The sequence below is a fragment of the Fundulus heteroclitus genome, chromosome 12 (assembly GCF_011125445.2).
Source record: "Fundulus heteroclitus isolate FHET01 chromosome 12, MU-UCD_Fhet_4.1, whole genome shotgun sequence".
NCBI lineage: Eukaryota > Metazoa > Chordata > Actinopteri > Cyprinodontiformes > Fundulidae > Fundulus > Fundulus heteroclitus.
The window spans coordinates 26,236,758-26,251,984 of NC_046372.1; the positions used below are offsets into that span (position 1 = coordinate 26,236,758).

The 15,227-nt window shown below is 38.7% G+C and overlaps 1 protein-coding gene across 3 annotated transcripts in view; it reads right to left on the reverse strand.

Annotated features, from left to right (window-relative positions):
• slc39a14 (solute carrier family 39 member 14) overlaps positions 1-15,227 on the reverse strand; it is a 38,006-nt gene that overhangs the window by 22,305 nt on the left and 474 nt on the right. For 2 of the 3 annotated variants that reach the window (XM_036144359.1, XM_036144361.1), the window contains exons 2-3: positions 3,810-3,988; positions 1,177-1,522 (exon numbers count right to left, since the gene is read on the reverse strand). In XM_036144359.1, the coding sequence (XP_036000252.1) occupies positions 1,177-1,494 (318 nt within the window). In that variant the 5' untranslated portion in view covers positions 1,495-1,522; positions 3,810-3,988. Of the gene's footprint in view, positions 1-1,176; positions 1,523-3,809; positions 3,989-11,536; positions 11,638-15,227 lie in introns of those variants that run through there. The other variant, XM_036144360.1, reaches the window with a different exon arrangement.

Here is a 15,227-nt window from a genome sequence, read left to right on the forward strand (position 1 = left end):
TGGATGGGGGTTATGTATGGTGTACCTGTGTGCTAAGTGCCAACAAGTAAAAACGACTTGTGTCACATGGTGGTAGAAGCCTCTGCTTAGACTGACCCAGCTCTAGTGCATCAGTTCAGGCAACTGCAACAAAGACGGCAGAACGGCAGAAAGGTGTAAGGCATCCTTGCTGGATAAAAAAATAAAATAAACACAAGCGGAAAATGTATATCCTTTTCAAAATAACTAATTTTTCAAAATAAAATACCCCACAAACCACAGTTAAAATGAGAGCCTTGACCGGCACAGGACAGGGAGAAGAGAAGAAGGAGTGTATGTTTCCACTCCTGGACTATAATGGAGAATCTACAATGTTCTGCTTCTTTGTGTTGTTTAAAAGCAACGCTATTTAGATTTTTAACATAAAGCTGATATTGATTTTCTTTACTTCAATGTACTGGATTGGGACATCACTAAATGCCTGACCTCAAATTACTCGATTTGTGACCTTTAATTACAGTGCAACCCCCCTGGTGGGAACAAGCTGAATATATCTAAACGTTTAAATCACTCAGGGCTTTCTCCACTTTTTATCAGAAGCCAAGATAAATCTTACCAAAAGCAGATAAGCATCTGTGACACTAAGTATGGGAAATATGAAAACTATGCCTGCGTTCCGGCCCCCGGTGACTAATTCTACTCTGACGCTAAGCTGGAGCACAATTCATTTCTCTGGCTTTTGTGATGTAACAATGCAGGAGTAGAAAGAACATTTGAAAGTCTGATATTGATCCAACCAGAGTGGATCAGGAACACAATCAACACTTAAAAGTTTTTAAAATGTTCGGCGAACACAAACAGAACGGCAGACTCTTCCAAACCCAAAGAGTTTTTCAGACTCTAAACATCATTCCTGCATCGACTTTAGAGAAATTAAGCATTTACAGGATTCAGGTTATATTTTACAACATTTTGAATGTTTATACTGTCCAGTCAATGTATCCACAACTTAAACAAACTTGACGAGCCAAAGAAGCTGAAAACTATTAAGCTTACTTAGACCCTCCTTTTAAGCATCTGCTTAACCATTACGTCCCAGAGTTTGACAAACTATAAAAATTAACGAAAGCTAAGCAACAAATGGCATCAGTTCTGCCAACTCTAGCGATGCTGACCAAAGATGGAGCGTTTTTCTACCTTAGAGCTGTTCGTTTTGGGAGGCGTAGCTGTAGTCGTCTCTGCCTCCTCTCTGCTGTGGTCGGACGTTTCACCCTGACTCTGGCTGAGCAAGGCCAGAAGCGAGCGCAGCTGAGGCACCGTGATGGTGCTGTTGTCTCCGTAGCGGGCCAGCAGGTCCTGAAGAACCTGGGCAGGTGACTGTGTCTCACCTGCATCCTGACAAGTCACCTGGCTGACTGGGCAGAGGAGCACAGCCAACGCCAGCATAAACACCGGCTGGGAGCAGAAGAAGGTGATTGTCATAGTGACCCTGCCATGAGGGGACCAGATGGGCATGACTTCTTCAATGGATGGTGGGTGTTATCTGCAGAGGACAAAAGCAGAGAGTGTTGCTTTAAAAGAAATGTTTACAGCTACTTTGGTCCAACTGAAAAACAGAAATGAACGGCTTGTCTGTTACAGTAAACAAAAGGTGGAAAGTAAAATCTTAAATCTGGCCAAACACTAATAGACCCACAGAAGAGGCTGATTATTGATCATTTAGCAGGTAAGTTCAATTCAATTCAATTTTATTTATATAGCACCAATTAAGATACACGACATCTCAAGGTTCTTTCCAAAGTCAGACTCCATCAGATCCTCCAGGTTGGTGAGAAAGTTTCCTCTCTAAGGAAACCCAGCAGGTTGCATCAAGTCTCTCCAAGCAGCATTCACTCCTCCTGAAAGAGCGTAGAGCCACAGTGGACAGTCGTCTGCATTGTTGATGGCTTTGCAGCAATCCCTCATACTGAGCATGCATGAAGTGACAGTGGAGAGGAAAACTCCCCTTTAACAGGGAGGAGAACCTCCAGCAGAACCAGAACCAGGCTCAGTGTGAACGCTCATCTGCCTCCACCCACTGGGGCTTAGAGAAGACAGAGCAGAGACACAGAAAGCACAGAAGCTCACATTGACCCAGGAGTACTTTCTATGTTAGAGAAGACAGAGCAGAGACACAGAAAGGCAGATCCCAGGAGTACTTTCTATGTTAGAGAAGACAGAGCAGAGACACAGAAAGCTCAGAAGCTCACATTGACCCAGGAGTACTTTCTATGGTAGATGGTAATAGAGGATGATCTGCCTCCCCTGATGATGTCACAGCTAACAGAACGCCAGACCAGGTGTACCTTCTATGAAGAAGAAATAAGTCCCTGTAGCAATGATTTAAAGATAAAAAACAGGCCATAAATGTTAGGTGAAGAGCAGGAGTTCACGAAATGAACCTGTAGGACTAATATGGAGGTTAAGGTGGTGAAATGAACAGATTGCTTAATACTGAAGCTAACTCCAGGGAATCCACAGGGATTTAAACAAAGGTGTGTATAACTGGAGATTTCAACATAATTACGCATTAAATAATAAAAGTTAACGTGGCTGTATTAGCAACGATCACATTGGATTAGGGTTCGCTCTCCATGAATTGAGTCGGAAAAATGCTGCACGAGCCCCTCAGCTCTCCCACGCCATGTAAACTGCACTAAAGCACCACTGCTACAGAATGAGTAGACATCCAACTCACAGCAATGACCCAACAGTGCGTTACACAATCCCAGACAACTCTAGGCAGATGGTTTGCTTGTGAAAGTGAAACTTAAAGCATCCTTTAACATTAGATTCATTCAGCTAATAATTATCTGACCCTTTGTGAACATTGAGCACCAACATTTTAATTTCCACGGCGTCAGTTTAGCCAGAAAAGGGTAGAGTGCCTTCTCCAGGTTGGGGAGGATGTCCTGCCCCTAGTGGAGGAGTTTAAGTATCTCTGGTCTTGTTCAGGAATGAGGGGAGGATGGAGCGGGAGATGGACAGGCGGATTGGTGCAGCGTCTGCTGTGAAGCGGGCGCTGTACCGATCCGTTGTGGTGAAGAGAGAGCTGAGCCAAAAGTCATAAAAACAGCAAAACGCCATTTATTGATTTAACTAAACAGGAGTACTTCTAACATCTCAGGACTTGATGTTCCACAAAATATCACCACGACTTCCTCGTGTATTAGACCCTCGTAAAACGTGTTTTTAAACTAGACTAGAAAACATGGTGGGATAGAAAATAGTGTGACAGCAGCTAAAGAAAAAAAGAAACACACCAACAAACAAAAGGAAATACAATTATTTCACTAATTCACTGTGACTGCTACAGAGAGATAAAAGTGTTTTGAATAACAAATAGAAAGTTCAGGACAGCAGCCCAAATAACTGCTACAACCAAGATAAGTAAATTACAATCTCTGAAACACAAACCTTGAAGCGACGTTGAACCTTGAAATCAGTTTTTAAAGCAAAGTGGGATCAAACTAGCAATGTGTGACAGCAGAGCAGCCAGCAGCTGCATAATAACTACCTCCTGATTGGGTAATAGAGATTTGTTAGGGAAGCATATTATGATTTTCATCTTTATACAAACAGTAAAATGACATGTTTTATGCTATTATACTTCAAAGATAATTTTATTTATCCAGTTCCTCCTACAAAATTTGAAGCCCACATTAAATACAGTTCCAGCATTTCTGAGCCTGCAGAGAAGTGATTCACTTCAGAGCCGCCTGCAGATGTAAATGTAAAGCTGGACCAAACAAACAGAACCATTCATGTTTGTGCTGCAGGAGAACGCTCACCTTTTTTCTTTGGACTCGCTAACGGTAGCTGCAGCGTGAAGCGCCTGATTCAGTCTGGGCCGAGGCGCTGACCGCGCGGAGCGATGCCCACTGATTACCCCGTAGCCGAGCTGCGCCGCGGGAACAGCGGGAGCTGGAAGAAGTGCCTGATGGGAACAGATGGGTCAGGATGGAGGGGACTGTGGAGAAAAAGAGATAAAGTTTAAGGTTACGACTTGTTGATGGAAGGGAAAGAGAAAAAAAAAAAAGGTTAAGGTGGAATAAAAAACAACCCTGAAACGATGACTATACAAGCAAAGTTTGTTTCTTTTCCACTTTAACGATCGAGACACAAAGTTTTGGCATTAAAGCCGTTCCTGATCTTTTCTTCTCTAAAAACCTGCAATGAACATTCCTTGTTGATTTGTACCCAGCAATCTAAAGGGAAGGTCACTTAGTTTGTTGGTATAGTACTCAGACGGAGAGCCGCAAAAATGCAGTTTAGTCACAGTAAAAAAAGACAAAGTACACTGCAAGCTAAATAAACAATCACATTTCTGTGACGGAGGACGAAAGAAATCAACTGTGACCAAAACAATACCGCAAGCCAAAGGGCACAAGTAAACCTCCGTTAAAAAAGCTAGAATGCCTTAGAGCAAGGGAGTTTTCATGTTATTTAGAGTGTTTTTTTTAGTTTACCAACACAATATACAGCTTCTACTTTCATGGAGAGTAACCAGCAGGTCTGGAACGTGAACTGTAAGTTTAGAGAGAGTAAACTGTACATTCTGGGAATGTAACCTGAACGTTCCAGGAAAGCCTGTAGGTCTAAGAAAGCACTTTGGCTTCGTTCACACTGCATTTCGTTCACATTTTTTGCATAAATCTGATTTTTTTGGGGTGGCCGTTCATACTAATAAATGAGACCACCGTCATACTGCTGTCTGAATAGTTCAAGAGTGCAAAGTGACAGGGGACGTCAGGCTAAGCATCGTTTGTTTATTTTAAACGGCTCAATGTTTTACAGTGACAAAAAGCGGTCATTTTAGATCCCCTCCAGGAGAAAACCTCCCCATCTAAATAGCTAACAGGCTAGCTGTTATTAGCTTAACGCAGGCTACGTCCACATGCTGTTTTTTTAAATGTAGATACCATCTAGCATCTCTCCTTTTTATTATCAGAAAGCTGTTGAGCTATGGGAGCAATAATACATAACAATATTAAGACAACATCATAGCAAGACGAAAGAAGAAAGCAGCACAACTATTAACAACGGCCTTTTATGGAGTGCTAGTTGATGTGTAATGAGAGTCAGGACAGTGATGTCAATGGCAAAGAAAATGCGACATTATGAATAAAATGCGACTGCGGACGCTTTCAAAAATATCTGATACCTATCCGAATTAGTACCATATATAGAAGAGGCAGAAATCTGATTTTTACGGGGGTGAAAAGATCGGAATTGGGTCGTTCCCACTGGCGTCAAAAAGACGGATATGAGTCGCATTTCCCTGCAGTGTGAACGTATAGCCTTAGTTACTTTAGAGAAAGTGACCTGCAAGTTGTAAGTTCTAGAAAGTACCGCGTAAGGCAAGGCAAATTTATTTGTAATGTAAAATGCTTTACATGATTAAAACATAGGAAAATAAAACAGAATAAAAGCGAGTTGGAATAGAATGTAGAAACAAAATAAAACATGGGAAAATAGAAATTAAAGCAAAATTAAAAATGGACTACAAAGCTGAACTAACGATGTTTCAGTCACGTCATGCTTTTAGGTTTGCTTTAAGGATTGAATATAATTCATTATTTCTACAGGCTTTTATTTATTAAAACAGTTTAACTAGAACAGTCGAAGGCAATCCTAAACTAATGTGTTTTTAATCTTGATATAAAGGATATAAATGTGATGGCATGCTTGGTCCTTTTTTTTCACCATTAAGTCTTCATGATTTCACATTAGAGACGGATTGTACCATTTTTTGTTGCCATGATTTGTTGTTGTTTTTAATCACTGTGAGAATTTTGATTTATAATGACAATGAACTACAACATTGTGTTTAAATACCCACACAAACTAAGTATTTTTGGGATTGATACCTTTCTTACTTTTCTACATCTGGCTCGATGAAAAGTTATATTTAGTATTTGTGGCACATTTTGGGTACTTAGTATTATTTTGTCTATTTATCGACACTTCCAGGCCAGTAAACTGATAAAGCATAAGGACAATGGGGCTTATTATCACCACATCTGTATTTGTTTAATTCTGCCAAATGTTATTATATTTCAAAGGCGGTTTCTTTGCATGGATCCAGTTCTGTGAGCCTAAAGATAATTCATACATTTGATGTTATGACCAGGAAATCCATAGAGCTTTCCTCACTATTAAGCCTTGCAGTGTGCTAGGTCAACAGCATTTCACCTTATTAACTTTACATATCCACGTAGCTTTGGGATGGAGGACAAGACTGCCGTCTTCAATTAGTCCACCTCTCCAGACTGAACTACATCTGTCTGCAAAGGTTTTTACGCTCAACTTGATCAAATGGAGGCTTAGGGCAATAAGAGGGAATAATGAGGAAACCACAAGGAGGAAAAAAATGTCATAAGCCTCTTTATCTCTCATTTTTTGGTATTATATCTCCAAGCATTTGCTCTTTCATAATCAAGCAAAGATTTGCATGACGTAGGGACCTTTGTTTCTTGTTGTTGCTCAGCAAACAGGAAGATCAAGGGTGGAGAATTACGCTGGAACAATTGGTCCATCTAAAGACTACTAACGGCAAACACAGCACTGAATTAAAAAAAAAATCTACAAATCATTTTAGGCACTGAACAAGAAATTAAGGTTTATCACTTTAGGCTGAAGAGAAAATGCTCAAAAACTTAAGGAAACTTATACACAAAACTAAAGCTTGAATATAAAAAGGACAAAATCCACGAGGCGAGAATCGTGACTTTGTCTCCAAGTAGCTACTAATTTATGCCATTGTCTTGCCAGAACATATTGTATTTATTACCATTAAAATATTTCACATTAGCCATCAATGCAACAAACATCTTCAACTATTAACCTGCTGCAGTTTCTATTACGGATAAACACAAAATGTCTTTATCACCATATAGGCAGCCAGAAGTCAAGGCTTTTGAGAAGACTATAAGTGTGTTTTTTTATTCTGTTCATCTTATTTTTGTACCTAACCTAATAGGTTCCTCTTTTTCTATATATTATGAATATGTCTAAGTTTAACAATGTGTGAAAAAACCCAATAAATTGTTAAAATATAATGATGTGCCTATTTTTTTACATTAATCATATTGTTAAAAAAACACCCTTCATGTGATGAAAAGACCCTCTTGATACAAGAGAAAAATCTGTTTATCAGAAAAATGGCCGCTTATTAATCAATCATTAGTCGGTCGATAAGATCGATCAACTTTAGATTAACTCATTAATTGAAAACTTGCATCCCTATGAGCTTTATATGTTTTAAACCTAATGTCAAAAAAACATGATAAATAATTAAGACTTGTTTGGAATATTTAATCAATATACTATGAACTTTAACTGCAGTTTTAAACTGCGTGAGCTGAACTTAGAAATAGTTCAAAGCAAGGGATGAAATGGCCCAACACTACTACGCTGTTTATGTAGTAATATTTTGTTCAGTGTTTAAATTCAGGTCTGTTTCTGTTTTACTCGCTAAAAAAGAGGAACGCTGTGGGCTCCGCCGTCTCTTAAAATACTCGCCAGCTTCTTGCTCTGGAGTGGTCTTGTAAATATTTTTGACACATCGTGGACTTCAAAGCCGTTCTTCTGATCTTTTTCAGTTCTTAGAAAGTGTCTTGATAATCTAATTTTATTGCACTGTATGGGTGCAGGATAAAAGAAGTATCAAGGTCCAGTGTAGCTGTGGATCCAGAGGAAACACAACAGAGAAGAGAAACTGCTGATGTGACGAGCATTCAAACTAAACTCTGGCTTTATCAGCAAGTAAAGGAGAACGTGGAACAAATTATTTAGCAGTCCGACACTCTCACATTCAACAGTTAGTAACCACAGCCCAGAAAGTACTCTGCCTGTCATCATCAGCTTCACCAGGTGACCGAGCTGTAAAACAACCAGCGACGGCTCACATGATAATACGGAAGAGGATTAGGGCCATTCAATAAAAAAATAAGACTATTTAATTCTGACTTTTTTTCTCAAAATTCTGAGATTAAAGTCAGAATTCTGAGAGAAAAGTCAGAATTGAAAATAATTTTTTTTCTTTGAATGGCCATAATCCTCTTCCGTATTTTAACCAGGAGTTCAGGCGGGAAACAAAACGTAGGATTGTTGACCTTCTCAATCATATCAGTTTTACCGTATGAACGGCAGCTTGTCAGCGTCAACACACCCAATAAAATCAGCTGAACAACAAAAACCCTGAAAAAAAGTAAAATGTGAGTATTCTGAGCCTTTGTTTATCTGACAGGGTCCTGCAGTTTCCAACTCCTTTCTACAGCTTGTTGGCAGGATGTTAGCAGAACAGAAATGTCCTGTATTGTCCCATGGCGGCGAACTTCACGTGACTCAGAAACAAAGTGAAAAGGCAAACGGAAGCATGCAAAAGTAAAAAAAAATTTAAAAAATGGAAAAAAAATAAAATAAGAATTGAAAAGAATTGGAGACTGCACATTGTAAGGTCATATTTACAGTACAAGAAAAAAACAATCTATGGTGCAGTTACTGAAAAGAACAAACTCAGATTAAAGAAGTGTGAAACTGAGCAGAGTGATTTTTTAACAACAGACTATTTACATTAGAGCCGGGTATCATCTAGCTCAGCTTGATTTGACTCCAATATCAATATTTATTACTTTCAAATTAATGCTTAAAGTCATTCAATCAACAACACCAGCCACATATTATATTTATATTAAATTTATTCAACACTGATGTATTAACACGAACATAAAGTGCATTTGGTTCAATGCACTTAACGTTTCACAGAAACCAAACCTGATTTTAGTGAGGAAGGCGCTTCTAAAATCCTGTCGGCCATTCCACAAATTCGTCTCACTTGCTCTTCCTAGCTGTGAACAGTAATGGTGTGCTGTAATACCGCCCCCTAGGGGTCGGGAGGTATATCAATATTGAAAGCCAGAATATGGATATTAAATCGTTTTTAAAAACATCTATAATAATCTTTGTATCGATATTTATGCACAGCCCTAATATACATGAAGGAAAAAAACTGTGTGAATAGCTGCAGGATAACCAACTTGTTGCGTTTGTTTGGAACAGTGACGGTTAAGAAGTCTAACAACTGCGGGGAGGAAGGATCTGCGATGGCGCCGCTTTGTGCAGCTAGAATGCAGCAGCTGACCTTCCTGATGAGCTCATCTAAACGCTCCCTCTCAGCTGCAGGTCGGCCACTGCTCCAACAAACCACATCACGGAGGACGGCTGATGAAACCACAGGCAAATGTGAGGGAGAAGCTGCATCATGCTTCACCCACGCAGGTACTGAGAATGGACGGGTGGAGGAAACGGGAGCCAACGGAAAAGTGGGAAAAAACGATTCAGAAGGCTACAATGACTACAAACACCTCCCATTCCCTACACTAATAAAAATACCTTTTGGTGAAACAAAACAAAAACAAAAAAAAAACATGAAATAATTATGCGGCCACAGCTCAGGAAAAACAACCGCTTGTTGACTTCTCTTTGTTAAACTAGCAAACTGCGGATTCTCCAGTAAATCGGTCCGTGATCTTTGCTTGTAGCTAGAAATTAAATCCTTGCCGGCGATCGGCATTAGCCCTTGAACATTAAGTATTTCTATCCAAATATCATGATAATAGGTCAAGGCGTTGGTACCATGTTTTGTTTACTTAACTTTTAGGATTAGAGTTTAAAAGAGGCTTGTATTCAATCTTTGTATCCAACAGGAGGAGATTCTTTAGCAGGTTTCACCACAAAGGACGACCTTAAGGCGCCTATACTCTGCCTTTAGATGAGAGGATCCCTAGAAGAGTCTTTTCTCAATAAAAGCTTGTCTAAAAATGTTCCTCCTCCTTTAATTACATTCTGCAGAAGCTAGCATAACTGGCCTGTGGTCAAAACTCTTTTTCAACCAGCTGCAGCTTAAACACAATTCTAAATCTCTCTCTCTTTCTTCTTAAAATGTGGCATTATTAAAAAAAAAAAAAGATTTAAAAGAACATTGACAGCCATAAGATAAAGTTCTGTGAGGTCAAAGATATGTTAACTTTTAGCTATTAAAAATCTCCTTTATCATCCAATCAAACATGTGTGGCCTATCCAGAACTTTGTTTAAGACGTCCTTCGTTTAAAATGATGGAAAGAAAATAACAGATAAGCGGACAACCTTCCAACAAAGATCTACTCCTGGTTCCTTATCAGAAGTTTCTCAGTCCAGAAAGTTCTGGGCTGGTTTCATCTGAAGTCTCACAACTTAAAGTCTTCTACATGTTGGCTTCAACAAGCCTGATGCTTAGATTAAAATCAATTAAACAGGCTGGGCAGGAGATCCACGCAGCTTTAAGGTAATCATTGAGTGTTAATCTTCACTTAAAACTGTTTAGGTGCTGTAATGAATCATTCAGTGTTACTAATAATGTAGGTTGTGTTTTATTGCTTTTTATTTCAGCACTTTACTGATCTTTCCTATCAGAAACAAGAAGAACAAACAACTGGTCCTCCACGACACAACAGCTGCAGAGCTAAATAAATACAGATAAAGCAACAATTAATTAGCGATTCATTGTAAAAACTAAAGTAAACACATCTTTGCAGAATGTTCTCTGGTGAACTTATTGCATCATGAGGATAAAGGTGTTTCTTCTATGGTCAAAATCAGAAGTCTTTCATTTTTTTATGAAACTAAATTTTAAGGACGCAGGTTTTGCTCTAGGGATGCACAATTAATCGCATTTGCAATATAATCACAATTTTTTTTAAAAAAATGCAATTTCCAAATCCCAGAGGTCTATACTTTTTTTTTTTTTTTGCTATGTAACAATCAGACGCGTCCTTTAGGTGTCAATAAAATGTTTAAAGTGGGTTTGCTCCACATGGAGGGGAAGACAGTGGCAGCAGTGAGATAATCTAATTTTATTACTTGTTTTAGAGTTTATATAATCATACTGTTTTACCAGAAACTTTCAGGAATCTCTCCACAGCATTAAGTTCTGGTTAATCAGTTTAATACATAGACTTGTTTGTTGGTTGTTCAACAAGGATTGATGTCCAGATCAATAAAAAGCTGTTCTCTTGAATAATATTCTGATTAATAAAAACATTAAAAGTTCTTGTTATAAATAGTCCTTGTTTAGAGACATCTTTGTCTAGAGGCCATTTTTATTGCTTGTGGTTAATGCAGAGAAAAGTCTACATTAAATCGCACTTATGGTTGAAATATATCATAGTCAGAATGCAATAATTTCTGCTCTGAGTTCAGACGCAGCGGCTCTTTTAGCACCTGATCTGCACGGCGATGAAACGTTTAACAAGACATGATAAATTAAACTGAAAAAAATAATCGCATTAAATCGCAATATTGAGATAGAAAAAAATTGCAATTATTTTCCAAAACCTTTCAGCCTTATTTCTCTCTAATACATTCCTCCCAAGACAGAAAAATGAGAAACTGAGACTTAAGGAAAGAAAGAAAGAACGGTCGGTCCATGAAAGCCTGACTGGTGGAGCCATCCCAACGGCTCTTATCTAACTGTACCTTTAAAGAAGAGCAGCAGAGAAACGTCAGCAGCTCCCGGTGAGATCCCTCCTGACCCGCAGCAGTCTGATCACCATCTGTCCTCTGAAGACGCTGCACTCAGCGTTCTCATCCTGCTTTATATCCAGGTGGAGGAGAGAGCAGCCTGAGCTACAGAGTGATTCACCCCCCTCAACCTGAGACCCCCTAATTATTGCCTCTCTCATTTCTCAGCCTAGCCCACCTGCAGAGCAGGTCATTAGATGAGAGATGGTGGTTTCAGGCCCGATGTGGGTTCACCGAGCTCTTTGTCCACGTCCTCCACTCATCCTGGGCTCACAGCAAACTCCTGTCCAACCTAAAATTACAGGTTTAGGGAATGACTCCTCCCTTTTACCCTGAGGCCGGCTCTGACATCAGTAATCCAGGTATCCAACGGCACAGAACATTCACCAATATCTACCACCAGACCGTCGCTAATTCTTTATTTAACCTCTAAAGACCCGATAGTTTTAGTCTAAACCTAAAAATTATCAGTTTCTCTTCACATATATATGTTTTTCTTTCTCCTGACAGATCTGTAAATGAGGCTGACAACTGATCCAACATGTTTGAAGAGAAACGGACCTTTTTCAGACTTTTATTCACGTGTCTAAAAGAGATCATTAGAACTATATGGTTGTACAGGTACTATTACAGATGCTTAGCAGGACCCTTTCAGAAGGAAGCTGTAAAAACACAGAACTGTGTTTTTGCACATATGCTTCAGAATGCTGGACTGATGAAGCCACAAATGGACTATTGTTTACATTGTTACATTGTTTTTCATCTCAATTGTTTACATAAATCGCTGCTGCATCTTTATCCTGAAAAATAGTGCAATCTACTGTGATTTTGTAGAGTGATTTCTAGAGTGATTGTTTTCAAGCTGTATGCAAACGAAATTTTGTTCTGTACGCACTTTGTGCATACAAAATGACAATAAAGATATCTATCTATCTATCTATCTGACCTGTAATATCAGTACAATGAAATTCCTGCCTGACGGTCCAAACTCTTCAGAATTTAACTAGATTTAAACTGTTTTTATCTGAGGAAAGTGGGAAAAGCCGACGAGTTGGAAAACCAGCCAAGAGATGCACAGGCACCTCCTGGATTTATCATCCCTGGTCCTCACCACAGATAAACGACTAGAAACAGGAAGATAAGCCCCGTTATTCTTCTGCTGCCACCCATCTTTGATCTAAAGCCACTTATCCTTATCGAGCGTAGCCTGGTGGGGGGGGGGGGGGGGGGGGGGTGACTGGATGAAATAGGTCAGCAGTCCGTTTCAAGGAAACACAGAAGTGACCATGGAACCACCCACGTACGCTCCGGAGGAACCAGCAAACTTCACGCTACAGTCTGGACTTTACAGCTGCGAGGCAACACTGCAGAACCTGTGACCCACTTTCAGTTAGAATAATTTCTTTCTTTTTTTATATATGTTTAAAAAAAAACAGGGGGGAAATTAAATAATAATTGTATTTGTTTGTTGATTCAATTAAAAGTAAAATAATAAAAGAAGTAATCAATTTATTTACCACATAAGGTGCCTGCTGAGGATATCTAGCTCTGTTTTTTTTTTTTTTTTTTTTTTTTTACTTTAACAATTTGCTATTAAGGCGACTGACATCCTCACCACTATCATCTACCGGCACCGGAGCTCGTACTCTTTCACAGAACCCTTGGAAGCGCAGAGGAAATAAATCATGGTGTTCTTCTCAAGCTAATTATCATTTAGCTTTCTCGCTTTCTGTTTAGCTCCTCCACCTGGACGTGGCAGGCCTCGTTCTAAACAGCCGTCTGCTAAACCTTCTGCAGAACTCTGCCATCACTGGCCTCCACCCCGATGAGGACGACACTTTGAACAGAACATTTAATGGACGGTTGCCAGTGGAAACACTTAAAAAAGAAAAAGAAGCAGGAAAAAACTGGCGGTGGATTGAATGAGGTGCCGTACACAACACTGACGCCAGTAAACAGCAAGAGGAGAGAGAAATGAGTAAAGCAGGGGAGTCACACTCATTTCTATATGGGGCCGCTTTGGCATCATGAAGTCAATGAATCTGTTAGAGATGACACTTCTGATTTCATAATTTCATTCCAGTTCACATAAGGATGTAAAATAATTTCATAGTAACATAAAAGTGGCACCTTAGGCTCATTTGAACAGTTTATCTGCAAAAGAAAGTTTATATTGGGGCGAGTTACTCTTTAAACTCATCATTCTGCGTCACTTTTTCTCTTTTTGGACATTTCTTGATCGTTTTAATGTGTTGTGAGAAAACTAACATTAGTGGCAGGATGCTGTTACTACACTGTTAAAAAATAATAATCAACATTTGCTACAGGAGTCACAGTTTTAGCCACTTTATACACTTTAAAAGGATATATGTGTCCACTTTATGACATGATATAACTGTTTTTGGCCCTAACTGACCAGATTCTGCCTGTAGGCCTTAAGTTTGATACAAGTGAAGTATAGGTATTCCAGAGTAGGGCTGCACAATTAATCGCGTTTTTAATATATTGCAATAAAAACGCAATTTCCAAATCAAAGAGGTCAGCAATTTGTGGCTATGTAACAATTAATGGATCAGACGCGTCCTTTAGGTGTTGTAATAAGTTAAAAGTGGGATTGCCTCCACATGGAAGGGAGGAGAGTTGCAGCAGTGAGATAATCTAATGTTATTATTTGTTTTAGAGTTGATATAATCATATTGTTTTACCAGAAACTTTCATAAATCAAACTGTCAAACTTTATGTTCAACAAGAATTGATGTCCAACTCAACAAGCTATTCTCTTGAATAATAACATTCTGACTAATAAAAAAAACAGTAAAATTTCTTGTTTTAAACGGTCCTTGTTTACAAGCATCTTTAACTAACCGGCCATTTTTGTTGCTTGTGGTTAATGCAGAGAATAGTCTAAATTAAATCGCAATTATCATTGAACTATATATCGCAATTTAGATTTTTGGCAAAATCGTACAGCCCTACTCCAGGACCAATTAACCTGTCAGGTGAATGACCACCTGACAGGTTAATTGGCCCCCTAGCACCAATGTAATTTAAAGCAAGAGTCACAGCAGACTCTGCCTGCTGAGCTGCCAGGGAGACCCAGTGGTTTGTGTGCAGCTCTGGTTGGCTCTGTAGCGCAAGCTTTCTATTAAACAACAAATAGCACTATCACCATACCAATGCAATTGGCCAAATATATTACTGGTATGCAGAGTTTGAACCCATTAAACCTGTTTTTCTTTTTTTAAGATATTGCCTACAATCAGTCCATTGTGATTGCAATGATAGATATATTTTTATTGAGAGGATAACATTTTTATATTTACTTTTTATTGCTTAGATGCACAGGAAGGTATTCTATTTTTTATTGAAGTACATCCTCTAACTTATATATATATATATATATATATATATATATATATATATATATATATATATATATATATATATATATATATATATATGACTTACATTTAAACAAGAGTGTATGGCATTTATTTAGACATAACTCTGTTTTGGTTTTTAGTGTTTTTTCCTTTTCTAAACAGACTCTTCGTTCTTTCACAGCGGGAATAAAGTGCGGAATAACAATATTGTTATTCTACTAAATTTTTCACGAATGTTCTTTCTGTGTATCTGACAACAAACC